Source organism: Trichechus manatus, unplaced genomic scaffold (genome assembly GCF_000243295.1).
Source record: "Trichechus manatus latirostris isolate Lorelei unplaced genomic scaffold, TriManLat1.0 scaffold00014, whole genome shotgun sequence".
Lineage (NCBI taxonomy): Eukaryota > Metazoa > Chordata > Mammalia > Sirenia > Trichechidae > Trichechus > Trichechus manatus.
Genome location: NW_004443950.1, coordinates 26,264,047 through 26,291,222, shown reverse-complemented (window position 1 = coordinate 26,291,222; position 27,176 = coordinate 26,264,047). Strand labels below are relative to the sequence as shown.

The 27,176-nt window shown below is 46.8% G+C and overlaps 1 protein-coding gene across 1 annotated transcript in view; it reads left to right on the top strand.

The window, feature by feature from the left end:
- The window catches only part of ABCC11 (ATP binding cassette subfamily C member 11), a 68,538-nt gene that overhangs the window by 28,696 nt on the left and 12,666 nt on the right, over positions 1-27,176 (top strand). The window contains exons 12-22 of the mRNA XM_004371694.1: positions 1,462-1,586; positions 3,781-3,853; positions 5,487-5,690; positions 9,996-10,130; positions 10,206-10,308; positions 12,727-12,816; positions 16,376-16,479; positions 18,448-18,645; positions 22,410-22,636; positions 22,760-22,897; positions 23,650-23,836. Coding sequence (XP_004371751.1) covers positions 1,462-1,586; positions 3,781-3,853; positions 5,487-5,690; positions 9,996-10,130; positions 10,206-10,308; positions 12,727-12,816; positions 16,376-16,479; positions 18,448-18,645; positions 22,410-22,636; positions 22,760-22,897; positions 23,650-23,836 — 1,584 coding nt within the window. The remainder of the gene's footprint in view (positions 1-1,461; positions 1,587-3,780; positions 3,854-5,486; positions 5,691-9,995; positions 10,131-10,205; positions 10,309-12,726; positions 12,817-16,375; positions 16,480-18,447; positions 18,646-22,409; positions 22,637-22,759; positions 22,898-23,649; positions 23,837-27,176) is intronic.

Here is a 27,176-nt window from a genome sequence, read left to right as displayed (position 1 = left end):
TCGGCATTGACAGCAACTCACGGCAACAACCCCCAGGAGTTTCACCAGCCCTTCTTCGCTCAGCCCCCAGCCTCGCCCCCTCTCCTGGCTTCTCTCACTGCCCCCCTTTCTTTCCCCAACATCCCTCCTTCCCACATTGTTACTCAGCATTTCCCTCAGCTCTCCCTCACAGCCAAACCCACAACCAAACTCACCACAGCATCTTGCCTATAGAAAGGGTTTTGGTTTACTAGGATCCACCCGTGGAATGCAGACAGCTTATAAATAATAATTCTCTCTTCATACCATCTGACAGCTCCTTTATCCGTGCTCCACATCTGATGGCCTTTCCCCAGCTTCTTCGGAACTAGGGAGAAGAAAGCTGCCATTTTTAAATAATAGTAACAGTATCCAAGCACTACGTGCCGTGCCCTGTGCTAAGAGCGTTCCGTTTTCCTTCAGCCCCATGACAACCCAATGAGGAAGGTACGGTCACTACAGCCAGTTTACAGATGAGTAAGCCAGGTTGAGAGGTGACTTGCCCAAGGTCACACAGCAGGTAAAGGGTGGAGCCAGGATAGTAACCCAGGTACCTGAGGTCGGAGCTTTGCCCTGCCTCACAGCAACCTTCGCTGGAAGCTTCCACTCAAGGCCACCTTTCTACCTGGCCTGTGGTTTGTCAATCTGCTCTTCAAATGAACCAGTGTCTTTCCTTCTAATGAAGGGGAAATACCATTTTAAAACTTTGTTCTTCATAAAGAAAGCCTGGCTCCGAATCAGAAGTAAAAAGCACAACATTAGAGGAAAGAAAAAGGCAGAGATAACAGGTCCAATGCCGGTGCAGTGTGGATGGGAGTTATATTCTTTCCTTTTTTTAGTGTGTGTTTTTAAACTTACCATACAGAAAGCAGAAAGAATACTGCGGTGAAGCCCCATATGCCACCACGTAGATTCAACAGCTGATAGTATTTTTACATATTTACCTCATCTATGTAAATACATATTTTGTAGAATTCCTTTAAGTTGTAGAGATTATGACGCTTTCTGTACTACATACCTCATTCTGAAATCCAAAAATAAGGATATTTTTCTATCTAAGCGCAATACCATTATTACATCTAGCAACAGTAACAACGCCCTAATACCCAGGCCATGCTAAACACACGGAGGGTGTTTTAATGCCAGTCTTGGATTTCATCAGAGCAGGAAGTGGCTGGCTTAGCTCCAGCTGCTTTCCCAGGTTCCCATGGCTGCTCCCTCAGGCTTCCTGGCGAGCCTGGCAGGGTGCTGGTGGTGCTATTTGCCATGGAGATGATGCTGACTCATGATGACCCCATGTGACCCCATGAGAGCAATGTTAAAAGTCCCATTTTACATAGGACAGCCCCAAGGATCCCAGAGGGCAGGGGGCATGGGGCACTGCGGCTGCGGAGGCAGGCGTCCGTCCCTGCCTACCTGGTCCTGAGGCTCATTCTGCTGTAGATGTACTTGCTGGAGGGTTCGGTGGGCGTGCATGGAAGCCTGGCCTATGTGCCCCAGCAGGCCTGGATCATCGGGGGAAGCGTCAGAGAGAACATCCTCATGGGAGGCCAGTATGACAAGGCCCGGTGAGCCTCTGGGAGTGGAAGGGGAGGGGTGGACACGAGGCTGTGGTGGTTGGGGGCGGGCGCCCCAGCGGACAGCGGTAACTTGACAATTGCTGACTTTTGCTGCTCTCACTCACGTGCGTCACCATACTTCCCCTCACTGTGAAATAAGGATTATTGACACGTCCGTATTCCTATGAGTCAAGTGAGGCTCCAAGAGGTTGAATAACTTGTCCGAAGTCACACAGCTGGGACGACAGAGTAGAGTCAGGATTTGAACCCAGGTGCTTAACTATGACACTATACTGGCTCAAAATAGCCAGTACACCCTCTTCCCGCCAAAAGTGTCACTTTAAAGCTTCCTTTGTATTAATTAAATCCTGGCCCCTGAGTCAAAAGCTAAAGCAAATAGGGTGGCGAGGTCATGCAAGGTGGGGGACATGAATTTGGATTCATGGTCCAGTGGGCCTCCCACCTCCCATCCCGATCCCTCCTTCCCCCTTGCGGCCTCTCCTTGCCTGGGGTCCTGGGGTTGACTGTCTGGAAACATGCCTTTGGAAGTCATGAGTGAAGTGTATTCAGTGGGGGCTCCAGAAAATTCTGCCCTGAAAGCTCCTGCTATGCTTCTAACTATGGTGGACTTTGACTGACTTTTTTGCTTGGTTTTGCAATCTGCTCTGTGACACTGAGGGGCCTAGATATGAGGTGTGTAGACTGGACACCTCCACCTGGTGTCCCATGGGCACCTCCACCTGGTGTCCAGTGGACACTTCCACCCGGTGTCCTGTGGGCACTCTGACCATACTTCCTTTGCTGCTGGGAACCTCAGCTTACCTCAGCCATGCCCACAGGGCCAATATGATTTCTGACTTTGACATTTTCCTAATTATTCACTAACTTCCACATCTACAGCCACATTTAATCTCCTAAGACTCCCATAAGGAAAAAGCAGTATTGTTATTTCTGTTTTATAATCTAGTGATAGCGACATCTCTTGAGCTCAGCCAGACACCTGTACCAACCCACAATCATCCTCCTTGCCCATCCTACAGCCCACTGCTTCTCTTCCCGGATTGCCCAATCAGTGAAACGCCTTCACCCAAACTGCACCTCAGTCAGCCTGGATGCCTCATCCTCTGGATGAGTCTTCTCCTGGAAATCTCTTGTATTTCTCTCTTCTTCTCAGTTCAGGTCTGTATTGTCTCTTGCTTGAACTGCTTCCACTGGCCTCTCCAGTCTTCTCTAGCTCTGTTCCATCCTGCATACAGTCTCCAGGGTAATCACTCAAAACCCAACTCTCTTCTTGTCATTGCTCTGTTCTCAGACTGGTACAACCCGGAGGGCAGTTTTGAAATATCTGTCAAAAATAAAAATGCACCAACTCTTTGAGGCAGTAAATCTCCTGCTAGATATTTAATGCATAGATATCCTCCCTCATAAGCACAAGGACCCACAGACAGGAACATCCACATTGCATCGTTCATAACAGCAGAAGACTAGCGACAACCCAAATATCCATCTCTAGGGCACTGGTTAAATAACTTACAGTTCAGCCAGATAATGGAATACTATGGTGCCATGAAAGTGATGTAAACCTACAAGTACTGTTTACAAACACATATGAAGAGATGCTTTCTGAACACATATATAAGAAACTGTACTAGTGGCAGAGCAACTGAGGGTCAAAGATGGGCAGGAGATTCATTTTTCACTGTATCTCTTTTCTGTTCAAATATTTACTGACTGCATGCTTTACTTTGAAAGAAATGAAAGAAGGAAGGAAATGAAAAAAATGTCCAATGGTTACCACTAAACACAAGATCAAGTCCAAATTTTTTAGCATGGAATTCAAGACCATTCCCCTCAAGACTTGGGAAGCTTGGAGGGCCTGATGACCAAAGACTTGGGAAGATTGGAGGGCCTGATGACCCAAGACTGGGGGAGATTGGAGGGTCTGATGACCCAAGACTTGGGGAGATTGGAGGGCCTGATGACCCAAGACTTGGGGAGATTGGAGGGCCTGATGACCCAAGACTTGGGCAGATGGGAAGGCCTGATGACCTAAGACTTGGGAAGACTGGAGGGCCTGATGACCCAAGACTTGGGAAGCTTGGAGGGCCTGATGACCCAAGACTTGGGGAGATTAGAGGGCCTGATGACCCAAGACTTGGGAAGATGGGAGGGCCTGTACCTCACAGCTCCCTGTCCTTTGAAGTTACCTCCAGGTGCTCCACTGCTGCTCCCTGAAACAAGACCTGGAAATTCTGCCTTTTGGAGACATGACTGAGGTAAGTGGGAGGTGAGCAGGGTTGGTGCCTTTATGTTTTGGGGTCCTCAGGCCGTAAGGACCTCTCTGCCTCCCGGGATAGGTAGAGAAGGACCCCAGCCCTTCCTTCTTAAGCAGCCTGAACCTCCCCTGTAGCGACTGCCTCAAAGTCAAGAGCAAAGACTCCTCCCCTGAGGGAAGTTCAGGTGCATCTTACAGTGGGAACTGGAGAAGAAAGATGCCACCTTCCCCCACAAGGTGGGGTTGACCTCAAGCTCCTCTTTCTGGAGTAGAGTGGAGATCCTATAAAGATGAGAAACCCTTCCACCTCACCCACCATCTCTGTCTCCACTGTGGCCAGCACTTGCCAGTGGGAACCTCAGTTTACCTCACCCGTGACATCTGAGTACTACATTTTCCTTACTACTCACTGTCTTTCACGTCTACGGCCATCTTTGACTTCCTAATACCCCGTAAGAGAAAAGCAGTTTTATTATCTCTGTTGTATAATCTAATAATAGCTACATCTGTTGAGCACTTACTATATGCAAGGTACTATCTAGAAACTTGAATGCATTGTCTTATGCAAGCCTCGCAATAACTCTAGGAGGTGAGTCCTTTCATTATCCTCATTTTAAAGATGGGATTGTAAATCCTTGAGGACAGAGAGCTCAGTTGTCTTACTCACTGTCGGTGTCCTCAGTAAGAAGATCAAGGTCTCATCTGTAACATGGCATTGGGTTGCTAAAGTTCTTTGAGCTTGGCCCATCTTAGAGTAGGTGTTAGCTATTGTTATGCGGACATACTAGCCATTTAACAAGTATTTACCGAATGGGTGAATGAATGGAAAACTGGGCCTTGCCCAGTTCAGGCGGCTTGCCCAAAGTCACACCATGGTGAACTGGAGGCAGAACGGTGACAAGAGGTCACCCTGCTGCCCTTTTAGACTCTGCTTCTTCTGTGCAGAGACCTGGAGTTCAGGGCAGAAAGAAGACTGGAACTTACACCCTAGCTCCTTGTCCTCAAGCCTGACTAAAGGATGGGCCAGCGAGCAGCTGTCTGGGTGCTGATCTTCAAGGGAACCCAGAATATGATGCCCAGTTTCTCAGGTTTCCATGGTGGACTCCTGACGTAATGGGTGCCATGAGAAATGGCCCTTCCCGTTACAGCAACAGTGAAGCACCTTCTCAGCCACTGTAGATCCATCTCTGCTGCGTAGTTAACTGTATGTGGTGCAGAGAGCTGTAGACGACACCCCTAACCAGGCCAACAGGCCCTCAGGTTGACAGTTGCAGTCAACTGAGATTTGAAACTTGAAGACAGAAGACAGTGCTGTTTCCTGGGAATGAGTGATCTATTATCTAATTTTGCAGTGATTCAATATGTCTCCTGCGAAGTTGATAGGTTTAGAAAAATTGTATCTAGTTATGAGTTATGAAATTTTAATTAGTTGAAAATCAGTTTCTTTATCCCTACTAAGCAAATGTTGAAAAATATTTTTAGAATGTCAGTAGCTGTCCTGAAGCATGTGCATATCTTGGTCTGTTGTGGAGGGGATTGAGTCTGTCATGTCTGCCCCCTCCCCCCTGCCCCATTTGGGTACACCTGGCCTGAGCTCACCCTCTGGACACCGTGGTTTTGCTCCTTGTTCACAGATCGGGGACCAGGGTCTCAACCTCTCCGGGGGGCAGAAGCAGAGAATCAGCCTGGCCCGAGCTGTCTACTCCAATCGAGAGGTCTACCTGCTTGATGACCCCCTGTCAGCTGTAGACACCCGAGTGGGGAAGCACATTGTTGAGGAGTGCATTAAGAAGACACTTCGGGGGAAGACCATCATCCTGGTGGCCCATCAGCTGCAGGTAACCACACGTGGAGGGTTCTGGCCATGATTGATGGATAACGTAGATCCTTAAGGCTCTGCCATTTCAGAGTGTGATTCAAACACAACCTCATGGGCAGCTATCCCTTCACCTCAACCAGTTGCCATGGAGTCAACTCTGACTCATGGTGACCCCATGTGTGTCAGAGTAGAACTGTGCTCCATAGGGTTTTCAATGGCTGATTTCTTGGAAGCAGATCACCTATCCTTTCTTCCAAGGTGTCTCTGGGTGGACTTGAGTCAGCAACCTCTTGGTTAGCAGCTAGCACATTGACTGTTTTCATCACCCAGAGACTCCTTACCTCAGACTTGCGGTTATTAGTTGCTGTGAAGTCGATTTTGACTCATGACGACCCCATGTGTGCAGAGTAGAGCTGCTCCATAGGATTTTCAAGTCTGTGACCTTTAGGATGCAGATTGCCAGGCTTATCTTCTGAGGCACCTCTGGGTGGGTTTGAACTGCCAACCTTTCGGCTAGTAGTCAAGTGTGTAACCATTTGTGTTGAGCCTGAGCTCAACAAATGTGGGGAGTGTTATAAAGAACTTGGATTTCCTCTTGCTTTCTACATGGAGAAGACAGGCCAGTAAAAGATTTTTGTGGTTGGTAAAAACTGAAACCAAATTTCAAGGTTTCTTTCATCATCAAAAATTTAGCCAAAAGGTGGAAACAACCCAAATGGCCATCAGCAGGTGAATAGATAAACAAAATGTGGTGTATCCATATGTCTTAGGCTGGGTTCTATAGAGAAGCAAAACCCGTAAAGCATATAAATATATAAAGAGAGATTTATATCAAGGAAACAGCTTATGCGACTGTAGAGGCTGGAAAGTCCCAAGTCCGTGGATCAGGATAGAAAGGCCTCTCCCAATTCACACAGCCCCAGAAGCTGGCGAACCCAAGATTGTCAGGTCAGAGAGCAGGGCTCCTGCTCACAGGCTGTAAAGGTCAACGAATCCCAAGATCAACAGGCAAGACCACAAGGTTTCTCATGATTCACGTAGCTGCAGGGGCTGGCGAACCCAAGATTGGCAGGTCAGAGAGCAGGACTCTTGCTTGCAGGCTGTGAAGATCGATGAATCCCAAGATTGGCAGGTAAGCTGCTAGCTCAAGTCCCAAGAACAGGAGGTCAGACTACAAGAGGCAGTTGCTGGATCCAGAAAATGCCAAAAACCTTGGCAAGGCTAGCAGGAAGGAAGCAGGTGGCAGAGGGCAGAAAGATGAAGGCTGAGGGGGCAGTGAGCCGCCATGGGCCCCACCCCCACCAGTACCACTCAGAAGATTCCATCATGGGGGTGATCACATATCAAATTTCAACAAGGAAGTGACCACAACATTATACAACTGCCAAAACACTGAGAATCACGGCCCAGCCCAGTTGACGCACAATCTTAACCATCACACCATACATTGGAATATTTTTCAGCCATAAAGAGAAATGAAGTTCTGATGTGTACTACAACATGCGTGAACCTTGAAAAGTAAAATATTGTTGCCCGATTAGGGTCTGTGCCCTGGAGCAGTCGAGCCAATAAAATGTACTCCAACTCAGAAAGAGTGAGAAAGTTTATTTGGGAGGCGCCTGCCACAGGGGATCCGACAGCAGTGCAGGCTGTCTCAATGGAGTCCCAAAGGGCATTTTCACATTAGCGCTTATATATGGTTTTTACAAAGGTTAGAAGTATCTTTAGCACGTCATCCACAGATGGCCGGATGAGTTATTCATTACAAGGGAATTACAAGAGACTCTTTATCAGACTAAAGAGATACATGCCGGACATCTCCTTATCAGGTTAAAGATATACACGTCAGACATCTGGGTTCTGATCTTCCTGTGGGGTGTCTTAAGCCACAGGTGGCCGGACAGAGCAAAACAAAGTCATTAACAAAGGTATGCAGAAAGGAGAAGGCAAAGAAAAAATAAACTTATAGGTTCATCATGGGGATAGTTATGTCAAGCTCTCAGTCGCCCATTTTGAAAACAAGAAAGCGTGCTGGGGAGTGTTAGGGTCACAATAAGTTATACACAAAAGAACAAATATTGTATGATCGTCTAAATGATTCTAGATGAAAAGAAAAAGAAGTTTTTTTTTATGCGTGGGCCTCCTGCTTTTCAAGTTAAAAAAAAAAAAAAAAACGACCCCCCCCAGATAAACAGAATTCCCCAAGTCCCACATTCTTAGGTCAAGGGACCCCACAGGATCTTGTCCTCCGAACCCGACCATCCTCTCGATGGCTGTGTCTGGCGCTGCCTCTCACAGCTCCTTTACCCTAGGTATTTTCATTCTTGGTATTGGCCTCAAGGCTTCATTTTTTAATTTCTCCTCCTTCTTCTTCTCTTTCTCTTGCCCACTTATTTTTGCCTTACTCTGAGTCGGAATCGACATGACAGCAATGGGATTATTTATTTATTTTTTAATATGTAAAATATTTCAAACCTACAAAAAGATCTAGAGAATAATCTAACGACAACCATGTATCTACCAGGCAGGTAAAACGACGAAACACTGCATTCCCTTGCGGATTGCATCCCTTTCTTCCCTGCCATCCTGGATTTCTTGACTATCGTTCTGAAGCGCGCCTTCATCCTCTTATGCCTTCATCCTCTTACATCATATGCATGAATCTGCAGTCATGTCAAAGTGTCCTTTGCATTTTTAAAATTTATAGATCGTTCGTGTTTTACTGTGTCTTTTGGTAATTTGCCTTTTCACTCAGCATTGTGCTTCTGAGATCTTCTATATTTATACATATAACTGATTCTCACTGATAAAATATTCCAGTATATCAACAGACCAGAATTTATTTTTCTAGGATGGACATTTAAGGAGCCATAGTGGTGCAACGGTTAAATGCTCAGCTGCTAACTGAAAGGTTGGTGGTTTGAAGCCACCCATTGACTCAGCAGGAGGAAGACCTGGTGATCTGCTTCTGTAAAGACTACACATATTTCACTTCATAAAAAATGGCCTCAGTGTAGAGGGACCAAATTGCTGGGTGGAGGGCTGTGGGGACCATGGTCTTGGGGAACATCTAGCTCAATTGGCATGACACAGTTTATAAAGAAAAGGTTCTACTTCTACCTTGGTGAGTAGTGTCTGGGGTCTTAAAAGCCTGTGAGCGGCCATCTAAGATACTCCACTGGTCTCACCCCTTCGGGAGCAAGGGAAAACAAGATACAAGGGAAAGATTAGTTCAAAGGACTAATGGACCATAACTACCACAGTCTCCACCAGACTGAGTTCAGTACAACTAGATGGTGCCCTGCTACCACCACTGACTGCTCTGACAAGGATCACAACGGAGGGTTCTGGACAGAGCTGGAGAACAATGTAGAACAAAATTCTCTCACAAAAAAAGACCAGACTTACTGCCCTGACAGAGACTGGAAAAACCCTGGGAGTATGGCCCCTGGACACCCTTTTAGCTCAATACTGAAGTCACTCCTGAGGTTCACCCTTCAGCCAAAGATTAGATAGCCCCAGAAAACAAAACGAGCTTAATGGGGCACAGCAGTCCAGGGACAAGGACTAGAAGGCAAGAGGGGACAGGAAAGCTGGTAATAGAGAGCCCAAGGTTGAGAAGGGACAGTGTTGACATGTCGCGGGGTTGTTAACCAATGTCATAAAACAATATGTGTACTAATTGTTTAATGAGGAACTATTTGTTCTGTAAACCTCCATCTAAAGCACAAAAAAAAAATAAAAATGGCCTCCGTGTCTATCCTTCTACACGTGTCTTTAGACACACGTCCAAGAGTTTCTTTATGGCAGAAGTTTAGGCGTAAAATTGCTAGCGCGTCGCTCCAGTCTTCAAATGTGCTGCTGTTAGTGACTGTTGAGCTGACTCCAACTTTCCGACTCGTGGCACCCCGCGTGTGCGGAGGAGAGCCGCTCCATAGGGCTTTCAAGGCTGTGACCTTTCGGAAGCAGACTGCCGGGCCTGTCTCCTGAGGTGTCTCTGAGTGGATTCGAACTGCCGATCTTTCTGTAGTTGAGCACTTAACAATTTGCACCACCCAGGGACTCTTCAGCTTTATTAGATATTGTCCAATTGTACTCCAAAGTGGCTGTACCAATCTATAGTCCCCCCCAAACAGTTTATGAGAGTTCTCTTTGCCTCGGGTCATTACCAACACTTGGAGTTGTATGACTTTCAAAAAATTTTTGCCAATGTAGTCATAAATAACACTTTATCATGATATTAATTTACATTTTCCTGATGAATAGTGAGGTTGGGTATCTTTTCATATGCTTACCGAAGACCTTATTTCTTCTGATTCTTTAGTATTTAGAGTTTTGTGACCAGATCATTTTGCTAGAAGATGGGAAAATCTGTGAAACTGGAACGCACAATGAATTGATACAGAAAAAGGGGCGATATGCCCAACTCATCCAGAGGATGCACAAGGAAGCCACACAGGTGATTTTCAGCCCCCACTCCTCCCTTCCCAGGGGAAGGACGTCCCTGCATTCACAGCATGCGCTTTCTCCCCAGAACACGTCGCAGGACGTAGCAAAGACAGCAGAGAAGTCACCGGTGGAAGGTCAAGCTGGGGCCACCCCCCAGGAAGAGCCTCTGAACGAAAATGCTGGGAATGGTGCTGGGAAACTGGGTGAGAACATCCACATGCCTGCCTGGGCCCCCAGAGGTCCGGCATTTCTTCCTTAACCCAAGACCATGTCACGTCCCTCACTGTCTGGGATGCAAGATATCTGCTCACACGGGTTATAGATCCAAGTAGTGGAGGGCTGTGAGGGTACAGGTAGTGGTGGTCAGGATGCCTGGAGGACCCAGGAAGTGGGTGTTGCAGGGGCACAGCTGATGGTGCAGAGCAGAGGCAGGGTGGGGTGTGTGTGGCTTTGGCCCCGAGTAGAGGTGATTTAAGATTTTGCAAGGCATCTGGACATGCATTCATTACACATGTGTTGAGAGCAAAGATATTGGAGATCAGAAGTGAATTGCATCCAGTCCCTGACATCTAGAAAAGTTCATGGTCTCGTCCTTTTCTGAGGCAAAGTCGTAGAATGGAAAGACCTCCATTTTTAAAGTTACGCGGTCCTGGATTAGAATCCCAGCTCTGCTGCTTACAAGGCTGTGTGGTCATGGCCATGCAACTTAACCTCTCTGAGCCCTCATTGGCAAAAGTGGCTGTAGTGGGGATTAAATGAGCTAATGCGTGGGCAGCCCCCACATGGTACCTGGCACATTGTATTGTCTCCAACAGAGTTCTTCAGGTGCAAAGATCAGAAATCCATCTGGGTCGATATAATCAGAAAACTAATTTACTGGCAGGAAAGGAAGTAGATCATAGAATGAAAGGAAAAGTTGAAGAACGAGGTCTTACCCATTCTGGGGTCTAAGTAACAGAAACTGGTGAAGAATCTTTCTTTGAATATTTTTTTGTTGTACTTTAGGTGAAGGTTTACAGAACAAGTATTTTCTCATTAAACAGTCAGTACACATATTGTTTCATGACATGGGTTAACAACCCCACAACATGTCGACAGGCTCCCTTCTTGGCCTTGGAGAAACTTTTTTTTTTTTTGGTGAAAATATACATAGTCAAAGGTACACCATTTCAAAAATTTCTACATGTATAATTCAGTGATGCTGATTACGTTCTTTCAGTTGTGCTGCTATTCTCACTTTAGATGAAGGGTTACAGAACGAAATAGCTTCTCATTAAACAGTTAGTACAATATTGCCGTATGACAATGGTTAAGAACTCCACTACATGTCAACACTGTCCTCACTCAATCTTGGGTTCCCTATCATCAGCTTTCCTGTCCCCTTCTGCCTTCTAGTCCTTGTCCTTGGACTGCTGTACCACATTAGTCCCGTTTTGTTTTATGGGGCTGTCCAGTCCCTAGCTGAATGGTGCACCTTGGGAGTGACTTCACCACTGAGCTAAAAGGGTGTCCGGGGGCCATACTCTGGGTTTCTCCAGTCTCTGTCAGGCCAGTAAATCTGGTCTTCTTTTGTGTGTTAGAATTTTGTTCTACATCCTTCACAGCTCTGTCCAGAACCCTCTTTGCGATCCCAGTCAGAGCAGTCAGTGGTGGTAGCTGGGCACCATCTAGCTGTACTGGACTCAGTCTGGTGGAGGCCTTGGTAGCTGTGACCCATTAGTCCTTTGGACTAATCTTTTCCTTGTATCCTGTTCTCGAAGAATCTTTTTGAAGAACGTTTTCCACCCTAGCGTAAGTTCTCTCAAGATTGAAATTCAGGAAGAGAGCAAACACCTAACTGGCCAGTATGGACTATGTGCCCACCCCTTGGCCAAAGGAGGGTGAGGCATCTTGATTGACAGTCCTCCCAAAACTGAGCCCAATGGAGGAGGAGTGGTTCCCCACGGAAATATTGGGGAGTTATTATTAGAAGCAGGGACAATGTCCGGCATTAGCAACAGACATCCACCACTATGCTGCTTGTTGTTGTTATTAGTAGTAATAGTAGTAATAGTAATATCTACTGGTCTCTTCAGGTACTGGTCTCGGTGCCCTGCTCTAGGCCAAGGGTCTGCCTGGGCTGGTGTCACAGCTGTTTCTTGAGGAATTGTCTCAGGAGTGTATCATCTTGCACTTGATGCAAAGCATCTTGGCCACTGTCTAGGCCTGCCATTTTTCAGATGAGGAAACTGAGGAGTTAAGTGATTTGTCTGAGGTTGCCCAGTGAGTTAGTCATGGTGACAATCCTGGAACCCAGGCTTTCTGGTCCCAGGTCTTCATTCTCTCCTGCTGCTGCTCTCAACCATCAAGCACTTGGAACCCCAGGCCCTCCAGGGTTTATTGAATGTCTCTGGAGTCCATGTCAAAGTTATCTTCCGTATGGTATTCCTGTGGAAAACTTGCCGGTTAGGGTCAGACTTGGGTGGGCAGTGCAGCTGGAAGGTGAGAAGGCTGGAAGAGGGTCACAGCCAGGGGCAGAAGGTTTTGCCAGGACTCGCCTTGATCCCCAAAGAAGATACAGGTGGTTGGGCGGCATAACCATTTTCTTCTTCTTTTACCCTGACCAGCCCCAGAGAATCAGCTCACGAAGAAGGAGAAGATGAAAGAAGATTCCCTGAGTTGGCGCGTCTATCACCACTACATCCAGGCAGCTGGAGGTACAGTCTGTCAGCTGCCCCATGCCAGGCCAGGGGCTTCCTTGGACCAGCCCTACCCTTGAAGCTGGGTCAGACTGGAACAGATAGCAGTTTGGTCTGAGTGTGCCTGTGAGGAGTAAAAATGGTGTAGGGGTGGCATCTGACTTCATCTAATTCACAAGGGAGAAGGAGAGTCAAGATTAACAGCCTAGGGTTGACTCCTATGAGGTAGAGGTCACACATGCCTCCTCTCTCTACCGTCTACCAATTCTGACACCAATGTCCATCCTACGGCACTCTCTATTTCTCTGCTGGGTTCTAAAATTCATTGCAGTGGCCACACAGAACTCACAGAAAATGCTCATGATTATAGGGTTTATTAGGGAAGTAATAGGTTACAATTCAGATCCAGGAACGCTCAGGATATAGTTCTTCCTCCAGGACAGCCTCTTTTCAGCTCTGCCCACAGGCAGGTCTCTCTCTGGCCCTTCGGCCTCTGCCCTGCTCAAGCAAGTGTTGCAAAGCTCTTTTAGCTTTGCTGTTAAGTGCCGAGGCACCCTACTCCACCAGTAAGCCTTGGCCAGAAGGTACTTAGCTTTCTCACTCGGTGGGCCGAGAAGCCCACTGCACCATCTCCTGCTGGTCTCTCCTGCAGCCGTTTCTTTGCTGCCACTTCTTGCCGTCTTCAGTGTTACGGCTCTCTCTCTCTCATTCTCGGTCTCCTGGTTCCAGGAGCCTCTCAGTACAGGGATCCTGGGACCAATGAACACGCTCAAGTCCTGGCTCTTCTTTGTTGGTAATAACGAGATCCTTAGTCATTGGTGTCTCTCTCTCTCCCCTTCACCCCAATTGACTCAAGGGCAACTACCAATAACGACAAGACCCTCTAAGCCAGGTAGACAAAGTCAGTTTCAGGTCTTGGGAAAGCACTGGAATAAGAAAATGAATAATTTCTTTTATAAGGATCAGCACAAAGCTGGTTCCTATGAGGCAGAGGTTAAAGATGTTCCAAATATCCAACTTGTCCAAATTGTATCACTCCATCATCTCTAACATCAACTACACCTCCTCTTCTTGGTACTTTCCCTCCCATCTTTGGGTTCCATAATTTGCTGCAAAGTCTCCTGAACTCAGGAATTATGGACCATATCAAAGAAATGGCTCCCGCAGTTGCGGAGGCTGGCCAGTCTCAAATCTGTGTGTCCGGCGTAGGCTTCTCCCAACCCACATGGCTGCAGAGGCTAAAAAGAGCCCAAACCAGCAGGTCAGACCACAGGCTGCTGGCTAGCAAGGCTGCAGAAACTGGCGAATCAGTTCAGATGATAGGCTGCCAGCCCATGGGGCTGTGGAAGCTGGCAAATCCCAGATTCGGCAGGTCAGACTGTAGGCCTCTGGCTCAAGTCCCAAGAACTGAAGGTCAGAAAGTAACGAATCAGATGTGGGATCCAAAGTGAAAGAAAGAGAGAGAGAGCCCTGCCAAGGCACCCACATATATAGCTTGGATGCAGGCCATACCCCAGGGAAGGGTGTAAGAGGAGTAAGGGTGGGACTTGAGTCACACCCTCTTGCAAGGCTGTGACTCAAGATACACCTCACACCAATCCTGCCTCATTAACATGTAGAGGTTAGGATTTACAACACATAAAATGGAGGATAATTACATTGGATCACAAGATGGAGGACAATCATACAATACTGGGAATCATGGCCTAGCCAAGCTGACACACAGCCCCAACCATCACAGGTTCCCTGAACCTTATTTGCGTAGTCCCACTCAGCCATTGTGTGTGAGTCACAAAGTCCTTGGCTAGGAGGGCCATATTAAGTAATTCATTGCACCACAGAGGTCTGTGGAGTGGAGAGGTACAGGGGAGTCATGCCATTCATGGGCTTCCCTTGCACAAACCCAACCATACTCAATAACTTCATCATCAGAATCGATTCTGAAACTTAGGCTTTCACGTGCATTCTTTATTTCCGTGTTTTTCGAACCGTGGATGCTGGCCCACGAGTGGATTGTGAAATCGGTTGAGCGGCTTGTGAGCAGCACTCAAAGAAATACATAGAATAGAATAGAAAACATTAGCATGCATTGATTGTTGGCGAAACTTTTATTCTGGTGTGTATTACGTGCAATTTAAAACGTATTTCTTAAGGCAGATGGCAATTAGAAGATCCAAAGCTGCTGCTTTATTAAATGGTATACATTATCATATACATTTATACATTCATACACATACAACTGTACAATGTTGTAAATACAAAACCTGGTATATGGTACTGTATTTTTTTTTTTTAACAATTTAAGAGATTTTCCAAAGTAATTTTGACTGCATGCCAATTTTTACTGTTCGTTTTTTGGAACCTAACCTTGTGTGAGGCATGTCTCCTCTCTATCTGTCTGAGGAGGAAGAGATAGGCTGTGCACAGGAGGTTACCACCCCCACCCTTCCAAAATGGGCATCTCTGGAGGGCCTAACACAGGGCCTGGCCAGAGCAGGAGAACATCAAGTGTTGTGAAATGCATGAATTAATCAAGCCACCAACTGACATGTATTTACAAAGCATCTACTATGTGCCCAGCACTGTACCAAGCTCTGGAGGGGGCAGGGTATAAGTCATCCAAGAACCAGACTCATAATTAAGCTGGAGAATGAGGACGTTTACATTCACCAGAGAGAGCTTTGTGGCCAGGCATAGTCTCAAAAAAAAAAAAAAAAAGCAAACCAAATTCGTCACCATGGAGTCAATTCCAACTCATAGCAACCCTATAGGACAGAGTAGAACTGCCCCCATAGGGTTTCCAAGGAGCGGCTGGCAGATTTGAACTGGTTTGGTTAGCAGCCAAACTCTTAACCACTACGCCATTAGATGTCATCAGACAAGAGGTGGTCCTTGAGTGCCTCCTTGAAGGAAGGGTAGAATTCTGCAATAGGAATTTGGACGTGGAACACAGGCTGTGTAGTTGGGTGGAGTGTTGGGGCAAGAGGCAGGTGCTAGGGGTTTTCCCACCCTTGTAACCCAGACAAGCCAGGGTTTGAATCCCAGCTCCATCACTCGCCAGCTCTGTGACTCTGTCCCCGCATCAATGGGGCTAGGAATGCTTCACTCAGAAATAATGTATATGGAGGTGTGTTTAGCACCGTGTCTGGCACGTGGTAGACACAACATACACGGTAGCTCGTTATCTAAAAAACTGAATACTTTTATCCTGCATGAGAGGAACTATCATCCCTGGAGTGTTGCTTACATGCTGGGCTTATCTCACATCATCTTCAGAGCAGCCTTGGGAGCTGGCCTGGCCATCACCATTTCATAGGTAAGAAAGTGGACAGCCACTGACATTTGGTACCTTGCCCAGGGTCACACAGTTTGGAAGTCATAGAGCCAGGATTTGAACCCAGGGCCCTCTGACCTTGGAACCCAGCTCTTCTGGTCCTCAAGGTGTACAAAATGGATGAAGGTCAGGGCACTCCAAGGATTCAGGACCTGGGATGGCCAGGCAGCCTCGTCAGTAGTTGCCTCTCCTCTTGCTGTGGCCCCAGGTATTGCTCAGCATCACCTGCCTCTCCGTCCCCAGGTTACACGGTCTCTATCATGGTTTGCCTTCTCATGGTGGTGAACGTTTCCCTCATGACCTTCATCCCCTGGTGGCTGAGCTATTGGTTGCAGCAGGGCTCAGGGGTGAGTGCCATAATAGGGTAGGGTGTGTTTTTGTGGGCTTGCATGGAATGGGGTGGCTTCTTGCTTCTTGTGGTGCTTCCTGTCTGCTTCCCACGAGGGCCAGAGCAGGGGCTAGGGACTCACATGGCAAGCCTAGTGCCTGCCATTGCTGAGTTGGCAAAAGCTGCTCCAAAGAGAACCTCTGGGAGCCAGGACACCAGGGTTCCCTCTGGATTCTGGCCTCCTATTTACAGAATGGGTAGTCACCTATTCAGTCTGGTTGGGAGGCACCCAAAAGGTTTCCATCCCCAAACAGGCCTCCAAGAATGCTTTATATTCCACCTTAGTGACTGTATCCCTCTGGCTTCAGCTTTGTCTCCTCACTATGCTTTATTAAAATATGCCCTTGCACTCTTGGGTGTGGGGGCTGGGAGGCTACTGCGTGCCAGGCTACTTCATTGATCTTCCCAACCACATTCTGAGGTAGGTATCACTGTCCCATTTTTCCTATGAGGAAACTGTGCCTAGAGAGGTTAAAGAACCTGTCTGGGTCTTGTAGATAAGATGTGAAGGAGCCAGGACTTGAACTTGGTGCTCTGAATCTAAGCCATATTTTCCCAAAAGCCCCACTCAGTTAACTTTTTGAGTCATGTGTCAGGCAGAATTTGGTGTGGAGACCAGTAACAAACTAAGTATTTTAGAGCTGGAGAAGACTTTCTATAGGGAACTAGAGGCTTCCATGCCATTAGAAGGGCTGAGGAGGGAAGGGAAGCAGTGACCTCAGCAGCAGGCAGCACAGAAGGGAGTGTTTCTCAGAAGGATACCTGAAAGCCACTGACAAACTCCGTGTCCCATGCACCTGCCTGTAGTAGACACCAAAGTACAACGGCTTCTCTTCTTCTGTGTTTGAAATTTCCTGTGAGTGCCTTTGCTTGGAGGACCCTAGTCTGCCATCTAGTTCCCAGGCTTCTGCCTGTATCACAGTGGAGAGCGGAGCAGAGGGCCAGGGATGATGATGGATGAGAACGAGAACCCAACTCAAACTTTTCACACCGAAACCAAAACCAAACCAGTGCCGTCCAGTCAGTTCCAACTCATGATGACCCCATGTGTATAGAGTAGAACTGCTCCATTGGGTTTTCGAAAGCAGATAGCCTGGTCTTTCCTCCAAGGTGCCGCTGGGTGGATTTGAACCTCTAACCTTTTGGTTAGTAGTTGAGCTCTTAACCATATGCACCATGCAGGGACTCCCTCTACCCCTCAGAATGACTAAATTAATGGATAATAAACAATTAATGGAGAAATGAATCCGGCCGTTTTCTACTCTGACAGGAGAAGAGAAGCAGCATTAGAATGCAGGCTGCGTTGGGGCAAAGACCCATTAAGGACAGACAATGGAAGCCATGATGGTAGCAGTGCTGAGTGTACAATAATCACTCCCGGGAGGAGGGACCGTGGGGTGGAGGGAAATGTGGAGGGGTGGTCAGGGACACAGCCCGTTAAACTATTGAAGTAGCGGTCCAGGGGACAGATGTTGTTGCTGGGTGCCGTGGGTGCCATCGAGATGATCCCAACTCAGGGAGACAATGTGACAGAGTAGAACTGCCCCACAGGGTTTTCTAGGCTGTAATCTGTACCTAAATAGATTGCCAGGTAGTTCTCCCGAAGAGCTGGTGGGTAGGTTTGAACAGCTGACCTTTCAGCAACTGAGTGCTTAACCATTGTGCCACAGGGCTCCCTGAAAAAAACCAAACATGTTGCCATAGAGTCGATTCTTAGGGGGTAGATAAGGAAGGTCTAATCCAGAGCTGCAGCAGTGGGAATGGAGAAGAAGGGAGAGTAGCCAAGGCAAGGAGCAGGGAGGTTTTAACATATGGTCTTCCGTTGTACCAGCCGCTGAATCTCATGTGGCTCCAGGGAGAATGATTTTTCTTCCCATTGAATTTCACCCCGGACTGATGTGGTCTGACTCCCTGTTCTTTCCTGAAGACCAATAGCAGCCGAGAGAGCAATGGGACCAAGGCAGACCCAGGCGAAGTGCTGGACAATCCGCAGCTGCCCTTTTTCCAGTTGGTGTACGGCGTCAGCACCCTGCTCCTCTCCTGCACGGGGATCTGTTCCTCCTTCCTCTTCACCAGGGTCACCAGGAAGGCGTCCACAGCCTTGCACAACAAGCTCTTCAGCAAGGTAGGGCTGGGGGAGCTGGGCGTGGCCACAGACTAAACCCTGCCCTTGCCTAGCTCATTTTTTTTTATTACTGTGGTACAAGTATACCTATCAACACATTTGCCAGTTGGGCAGTTTTTGCATGTACAATTCAGCGATATTGTATAATTCGTGCTGTGCAAACACTGTTACCATCCTTGCCTGAACGATTTCACCTCCGCTAACACGCTCTGTGCCCCCGAAACACTAGCTCCTCCTCCCCCCACCTCTGGTAACCACTAGGAAGCTTTGGTTTCTGTGTATTTACCTGCTTCACGTAAGTGAGATCACCCAGCTGTCGCCCTTTTGTGACCGACTTATTTCACTCAGCGTGATGTTGTCAAGGTTCATCCGTGTCATAGCGCATATTAGGACTTTTTTCTCTTTATGACTGACTAGTATTCCATCGTATGTAAAAACCACGATCGGTTTATCCGTCCGTCTGTGAGTGGACATTTAGGATGTCTCCACCTTTGGCTATTATGAACAGTGTTGCAATGAGCATTGGTGCACCCAGCTGTTTTCAAGTGCCTTCACTGGGGGAAAGGGAGCAGCCAGAGAATGAGGTGATGCGGGGAAGCTGACCTGCTGCTGGGAGAACGATTCTAAGAGTTCGGGGTCCCTTGCTGGAGGGCCAATGGCCACACCAATGCTGGCCTCTGTTGGCTGAGCACTGTCACTTACAGAGTGCCTATACTCACCCCACGCTCCCTTTGAAGTGGGTATTGGTGTTCTCATTTTACATACAAGAAAGCAGAAATGCAAAGATGTTGAGAAATTTGCCCATGTGTGTCATGGTTGGAATGCCAAATTGTCTACAGTACCACACTGCCTCTCAGAAATGTCATTTCTCTCTCTCACTTATCAGATACTGATTGAATACTTCCTATGTGCCAGGCTCTGTGCTGGGCAATGGGCTTACAATAACAACTGAGAAATTTGGAAATGGTTCTGGCCATCATGGGCTTGTAGTCCAATGGGGAGCCAGACAGGAAAACAGGCTCTTGTCATATGGTCTACAGGCTTACCACGGGGTGGGTGGACACAGGCCCATGAGAATGTGGACAGGCACCTAACTCTGACTTAGGGGTAGTAGAGGGAAGAGGGAGTGTCTAGGAAGGCTTCTTGGAGGAAGTGACCTCTTAGCTAAGACTTGAAGGATGAGTTGGATTTAGCCAGCTCACAACTGGGAGGCTGGAGGTGAACAAAAGCAGAGCTTTCCTGGGAACTGAAAGGAGTTCAGGAAGGCTGGACTTGGAGGTGTGGAGTAGGGGTTCTGACAGAGGTTCTCAGGGGTGAGGAGGTGACCCATCAGTTCTCCTAGACAGAATGCAAATCGTATTGCCCTTAAGAGTGTCAGTTTTGGAAGGATGAGGTGGAGGCATTTCCCCACATCTCAGAGAAAGCAGTTGGCTTGTCGGAACCAGAGCCGGAGAGGAAGAGTCCTCCAGATGCTTGGCACTCTGCCAGCCCTTGATGGTGACACCCAACAAGATGGTCTCTGGGGTTCTTTTGATTCCACACTCCATGATTCCAGAAATATCCGGTGCCCAGGCCTCAAAGTGATTTTTCAGATTTTCATTTTGAGAAGTGTTCAAGTTTCCTTCCCGTCAGAAAGTGTATTTCATATTTAACATGTTTTCCTTTTCCCCTTCCTTCATGGCTTTATGGATTTTCAACGTGCCTTTGTAGTTTTAGAGAATCACAAGCAAAGGACAAATCTCGGAGAAAACTGACTTAACTCCAAAGACAGCAACAAACAAAACAAAACCCTCGAATTACTCTGACCCATAGGAGGCAATCAGAATCACTTTTCCCTGTGTTCCCAGTTTTCCCTCATCCCTAATGCGAGTGACAGTGGCCTCTTGCATTCTGTGAAGGATGTGGCTGTGCTGGAGATTGGGGAGGACTCAGGGGGCCCACTGCAGCCATTGTTTTGCTGTTATCTACTTGGGTGACCTTGAGCAAGTCACTAAGTCACCGCTCCTTCCTCTGGGCCTCAGCTTCCTCATCTGTGATATGAAGGTGCTGGACGAGATACCTTTGTTAGAGCTCTTTCAGTTTGAAATGTTCTTTGACCTTCCAAGAGCCTCATGCCCACTGGGAGTGCCACCTTCCAAGGGGTCAAAAAACCCAAACCCATTGCCATGAGTCAGTTCTGACTCATAGTGACCCCATGTGTTACAGAGTGGAACAGCTTGATAGGGTTTTCTTGGCAGTAATCTTTTTTTTTCTTTAATTTTTTTTATTGTACTGTAGATGAAGGTTTACAGAACAAATAGTTTCTCATTAAATAGTACGCATATTGTTTTATGACATTGATTAACAATCCCATGACATGTTAACACTCTCCCTTCTCAAACTCGGGTTCCCTATTATCAGATTTCCTGTCCCCTCCTGCCTTCTACTCCTTGTCCCTGGGCTGTTGTGCCCCATTAGTCTCATTTTGTTTTATGGGGCTGTCTAATGTTTGGCTGAAGGGTGAACCTCGGAAGTAACTTCATTACTGAGCTAAAAGGATGTCCGGGGGCCATACCCTCGTCCATCAGGCCAGTAAGTCTTGTCTTTTTCTGTAAGTTAGAATTTTGTTCTACATTTTTCTCCAGCTCTGTAGGGGACCCTCTGTTGTGATCCCTGTCAGAGCAGTCAGTGGTGGTAGCTGGGCGCCGTCTAGTTGTACCATATTCAGTCTGGTGGAGGCCATGGTGGTTATGGTCTCGTTAGTCCTTTGGACTTATCGTTTCCTTGTATCTTGTTCTCGTCATTCTCCCTTGCTCCCAAAGGGGCAAGACCAGTGGAGTATCTTAGATGGCTGCTCACAGGCTTTGAAGACCTTAGATGCTACTCACCAAAGTAGAATGTAGAACATTTCCTTTATAAACTATGTTATGCCAATTGAACTAGATGTCCTCTGAGACCATGGTCCCCACGTTGGCTGTTCTCGTAACTAAAGCCAATGGTCAGGCCTGTCTTCTGTGATGCCACTGAGTGGGATCAAACCGCCAACCTTTAGGTCGGTAGTTAAGCACAAACCGTCTGCGCCGCCTGAGGACCCTTCTCGGGGGCAGTTGGCCTGAGCGTCTGTGTCGTAAGAAGTCGCAGTGGAATTGCTGCTACTGTGCTCATCTGTGGCAACGCTGAGTGAAAATGGGTCAATTGCAGGAAATCATAAGAGCTGGTGTTGGTGGTAGGCTTACAAGGGGACGGGCATTGCTCCAAGCACGCTCACTGCATTGCCTCTGTCTCTCTCTTACTGTGGTGTACACAACAGAACCACTTTCAAGTGTACAATCCAGGGGCACTAATCATGCTCACAGTGTGGTGCAACCGTCACCACTCTTGGTATCCCAAACTTTTTCATCACCCCAAATTGGGAAACTCTGTACCCATTATTTCTCCTTTTCAGATACCAGCTCTGTTGAGATATAATACACCTACCATGAAATTCATCACTACACTGTGCAGCATCGTTATAACCTCAATTTCAGAAATCAGGGCCCTGGGGCTCAGAGGAGTTAAGTAACTGGCTCCAGGTCACACAGCAGTAGGTGGAGGAGCGGGGGAGCACTGGAGCCCAGGAAAATTGACTCAGGAGCCCATGGCCTAAATCACTGCTCTACGCTGCCTCCGAAGGCCCCTCATGCTTCTTCCTGCAACTCTTCAGAGCCTAAGGGTGACAGTATCTTCATCAAGTTCCATGCAATGCCTGCAGCTACTCTCATGGTCCAATTAATTTTGTCCCGCAGGTTTTCCACTATCCCATGAGTTTCTTTGACACAACCCCAATCGGCCGACTCTTGAACTGCTTTGCGGGGGACCTGAATGAGCTGGACCAGATCTTGCCTATGGTTGCTGAAGAGTTCCTATTCTTGGTTTTATTGGTGATCTCCATCCTGTTCATTAACAGTGTGCTGTCCCCGTATATCCTGGTAATCGGAGCCATACTTGCTGTTCTCTACCTTCTTTTTTTTACGTGAGTGGGTTCCTTTTGCTTGTGAGTGGGGCTGTGACTTGGGGTGTGAGGCTGGGACCAACCCAGAATTGGATGGTCCCAGAGGTGAATGGCTCAGGTCACTCACCTTCATTCTTGGTGCAGGATGTTCAAAAGGGCCATCGGTGTGTTCAAGAGATTGGAGAACTACAGCCGGTCTCCTTTTTTCTCCCACATCCTCACCTCTCTGAGTGGCCTGAGCTCCATCCATGTCTATGGAAAAACTGAGGACTTCCTCCACCAGTAAGTCCTGCTATTGTCCATCTGAGGATGATGGGGGCTGCGGTGGTGGTGAGGAGCGGGAAGGTAGGAAACAGAGCATCTGGGAGTAGCGTCATTTTCAGAAGCATCAGATAGAACTTTGTTTTATTCCATTTGCTTCTCTGAGCCTCCAGAGTCTCATCTGTAAAACGGGGACAAGGGTCCCTATCCTCTCCACTCTTATGGTGCTCATAAGAATAAAAAATGTAAGTGATGTGAAAAATGTAAACAATTAGCAATTATATTAATAATTGCTAAATCTAAGTGGAGGCTATATACAGACATTCATTAAACCAACCTTTTAATTTTTTATAGTTATAAATATTTTCACAAGAAACGACTAGGCAAAAATAAGGGATGCTTCTATTAGCTCATATAAATGAAGAATCTAGAAGGAGGACTGACTTCAGGTGAGGCTTGATCCAGAAGACTCTGTCTGTTTTCCTGCTATGCCTTCCATGGTGTTAGTTTTAGCCTCAGGACCTTGGAGACTCTATGGCAGCCCCAGGATCCCCTCATGGCATCAAAGTGGCTGCAGTAGTGTCAGACCTCCCTTCATCCTACTAGGGAAATCTCTCCCCTTCACCCACTCACAAATCCTGGTAGTTATTGACTTGCATTGACCCAGTTGGGCAATATGCCCACCCTTGAACCAATCATTGAGTCCAACAGAAGAGCATGGAAGGTCTGGGTTAGACAGACATATGTGTCTTCAGGGTGTGTTTTTTTCTCAGGTTTAAAAGGCTGACTGATGAACAGAGTAACTACCTGCTGTTGTTTCTGTCCTCCGCACGATGGGTGTCATCGAGGCTTGAGATCATGACCAATCTGGTGACCTTTACTGTAGCCTTGTTCATGGTTCTTGGCATTTCTTCCACCTCCTATTCCTACAAAGCCATGACTATCAGCCTTGTCCTGCAGGTGAGAGACGGCCCTTAGACAACCAGGGTTCTCCTGGGCTGTGCTGACCCCTGGCCTGCGGCCTCTGGGCAGTCTCAGGGGTCCATGGGACTTTGATCACATCTTGGGTTTTAGCCATCTTATGAGCTATGCGCTTAGCCTTCTGAATGCAGCTCCTTTGCTCCATTTCCTGATGTCACCTCTGAATTTGGAAGTCTGCATTTAAAGGTGTTTAATGAAATCATGGAACATTGGGATTGAAGGGATCTCATAGGCAACAGAGACCAACCCTCGTGAAGAAGGGGAAACTGAGGCCCAAAGGGGAAGAGTAGTCCAAATGGACAGATTGTTAGAAGCACAGCCAGGACGAGAACCTGACTTCTTGGTTTCCTGGCTAATGTCTTCTTACTTCACTGTTCAGGCCCTGATTCAGTTCTCAAACTTTTGTGAATGTCTGGGGAGGTTGTTAAAAATGTAGGCTTCCCTAGAGCAGGGCTTCTCAAACTTTAGTGTGCGTAAGACTTAAAACAGATTCCTTGGCCCTGTCCGTGGACATGTTGCTCAGCCTGGGTCTGGGAGGGGCCCACAGGAGGTCCACACCTGGAGGAGCACTGCCGTAGAGATTGTGGGTCAAGTCTTGGGGAGAAGGTGGAATTTAATTTTAAAGACGAGTCCTCTAGAGGATTCTGATGTAGCTGGTCTCTGTACCTTCCTTGGAGAAACATGGCCTGAATTCCTCTTCTCAGGGCTGCACTGGGTATTTGGGGCACGGAGTGGGAGGGCTGTTTAAGGCTCATCGTCCACAGAAACCCATGGAAGGGCTGTCCATCCAGGGCTGCCTCAGGGATCCCCCCCTGGGGGTTATACATTACCCATCCTCTCTGTGAGTCATGCAGCTTTCTTTCTAACAGCCTGGGATCCAGTGTGTGACTCACTGAGTTTTCCATCAGTCCCCAGTGCTGAGACATTATTTTCACATGCTAAGGGGCATTCCTGGATCCTTGTTGAGCCCCCTGCAGCAGGCACAGGTATGCACAAAAACACTCCTACACATAGGCCTGCATGCGCAGAACCTCCTGCAGGCAAGTAGGGGTGGGTTGTGCAGTGCTCAGTCATAGACACCTACCGAGTACAATACTAAGTGGATTTAATGAGAGCGTTCACTGAGCCCTCAGTATGTTGATGTGCTTCCTTCATTTAATTCTCACTACACTCCAAATACATCCTTGAATATATCCCAGCTTAATTTAGAGACCATCTTAAGAATAGATATGACGCGCTGAACACTAATGACCGAAGACCAGAAGAGTTGTGGGATGACATCCAGGTCAACATACATGAAGAAAGCAAAAGGTCATTGAAAAGACAGGGGAAAAAAAAAAAAGAGAGAGAGAAAACCTTAATGGATGTCAGAAGAGACTCTGAAACTTACTCTTGCCATAGAGTAGATAAAGCAAATGGAAGCAGTGATGAAGTAAATAAGAAAGAAGATTTCAAAGGGTGGCGCAAGCAGACAAAGTAAAGAATTATAATGAAATGTGGAAAGACCTGGAGTTAGAAAACCAAAGAAGAAGAACACGCCCAGAATTTCTCAAGCCTGAAAGAGCTGAATTAAAAATTCAAGCCTCGAGTTGCAGTTTTGAAGGATTCTATGGGCAGAAAATTGAATGACACGGGAAGCATCAAAAGAAGATGAAAAGCAATGAAAACTATAAAACACTGCTGAAAGAGATTAAAGAAGACTTAAATGAATAGAAAGATGTTCCATGTTCATGGATTGGAAGACTGAAATTGTTAAGATGTCAGTACTACCCAAAGCTATCTACAGATTCAACACAATCCTGATCAAAATTCCAACAGTCTTCTTTACCGAAATAGAAAAACCAATCCTCAACTTTATATGGAATCGAAAGAGGCCCTGAATAGCTACAGCAATGTTGAAAGAGAAGAACAAAGTAGGAGGACTCATACTTCCTGATTTTAAAACATGCTATACAGCTACAGTAATCCTAACAGCCTGGTACTGGTATAACAATAGACACATAGACCAATGGAATGGAATTAAAAGTCCAGAAATAAACCCACACATCTATGGTCAACTGATTTTTGACAAGGGTGCTAAGTCCATTTGATGGAGAAAGAAGAGTCTCTTCAATAAATGGTGCTGGGAAAATTGGATTCCACCTGCAGAAAAATGAAACAGGATCCATGCCTCACACCATACACAAAAACAAATTTAAAACGGATTAAAGACCAAAATGTGCAAACTAAAACCCTAAAATTCTTACAGGAACAAGCAGGGGCAATGCTGTCAGGCCTAGCTTTTAACAAATCCATTGCCATTGAGTGGATCACGACTCACAGCGCCCCTATAGGACAGAGCAGCACCGCCCCACAGGCTTTCCAAGGCTGTAATCTTTAAGGAAGCCAACTGCTACATCTTTCTCCAGAGGAGCTGCTGATGGGTTTGAACCGCTGACCTTTCACTTAGCAGCCAAGCACTTTAACCACTTCGCCAGCACTCCTTGGCTTTTAACGATGGATTATCAAATGTAATAACAAAAGAACAAACAGCAAACGACAAAATAAATAAATGGGACCTCATAAAAATTAAAAACTTTTATTCATCAAAAGACTTTACCAAAAAAGTGAAAAGACAAGCTACTGACTGGGAGAATATCTTCAGAACCATACATCTGACAAGAATCTACTAACCAAAACATGTATAAAACTTCAACAACTTAACAACAAAAAGACAACCCAATCATAAAATGGGCAAAGGACTTGAATAGACATTTCACCAGAGGATGATCAAATGGCCACTGAACACAAGAAATGATGCTCAACATCGTTAACCATCAGAGGGATGCAAATCGAAACCGCAATCAGATACCACTAGAATGACTAAGATTAAAAAAACAAAAAACAAAAAAATAGAAAATAACAAATGTTGGTGAGGATGTTGGGAAATTGGAACCCTTACCCATTGCTGATGGGAATGCAAAATAGTACATCCATTGTGGAAGACAGTGTGGCAGTTCCACAAAAAACTGAAAATAGAACTACCATATGACCCAGCAATTCCACTTCTAGGTATATACCCGAAAGACTTGAAGGCAGGGAGAGTCAGAGGCTTGCCCACCAATGTTCATTGCAGCACTGTTCACAATAGCCAAAAGGTGCAAACAATCTAAATGTCCATCAGCCGATGAGCGGATAAACACAATGTGGTACATACATACGATGGAATACTGCTCAGCCAGTATGCGAAATGGAGTCTTGATACGTGCTGTACTATGGGTGGGGCTGGAAGATGTTACTCTGAGTAAAATAAGTCAGCCGCGAAAGGACAGATATTGTA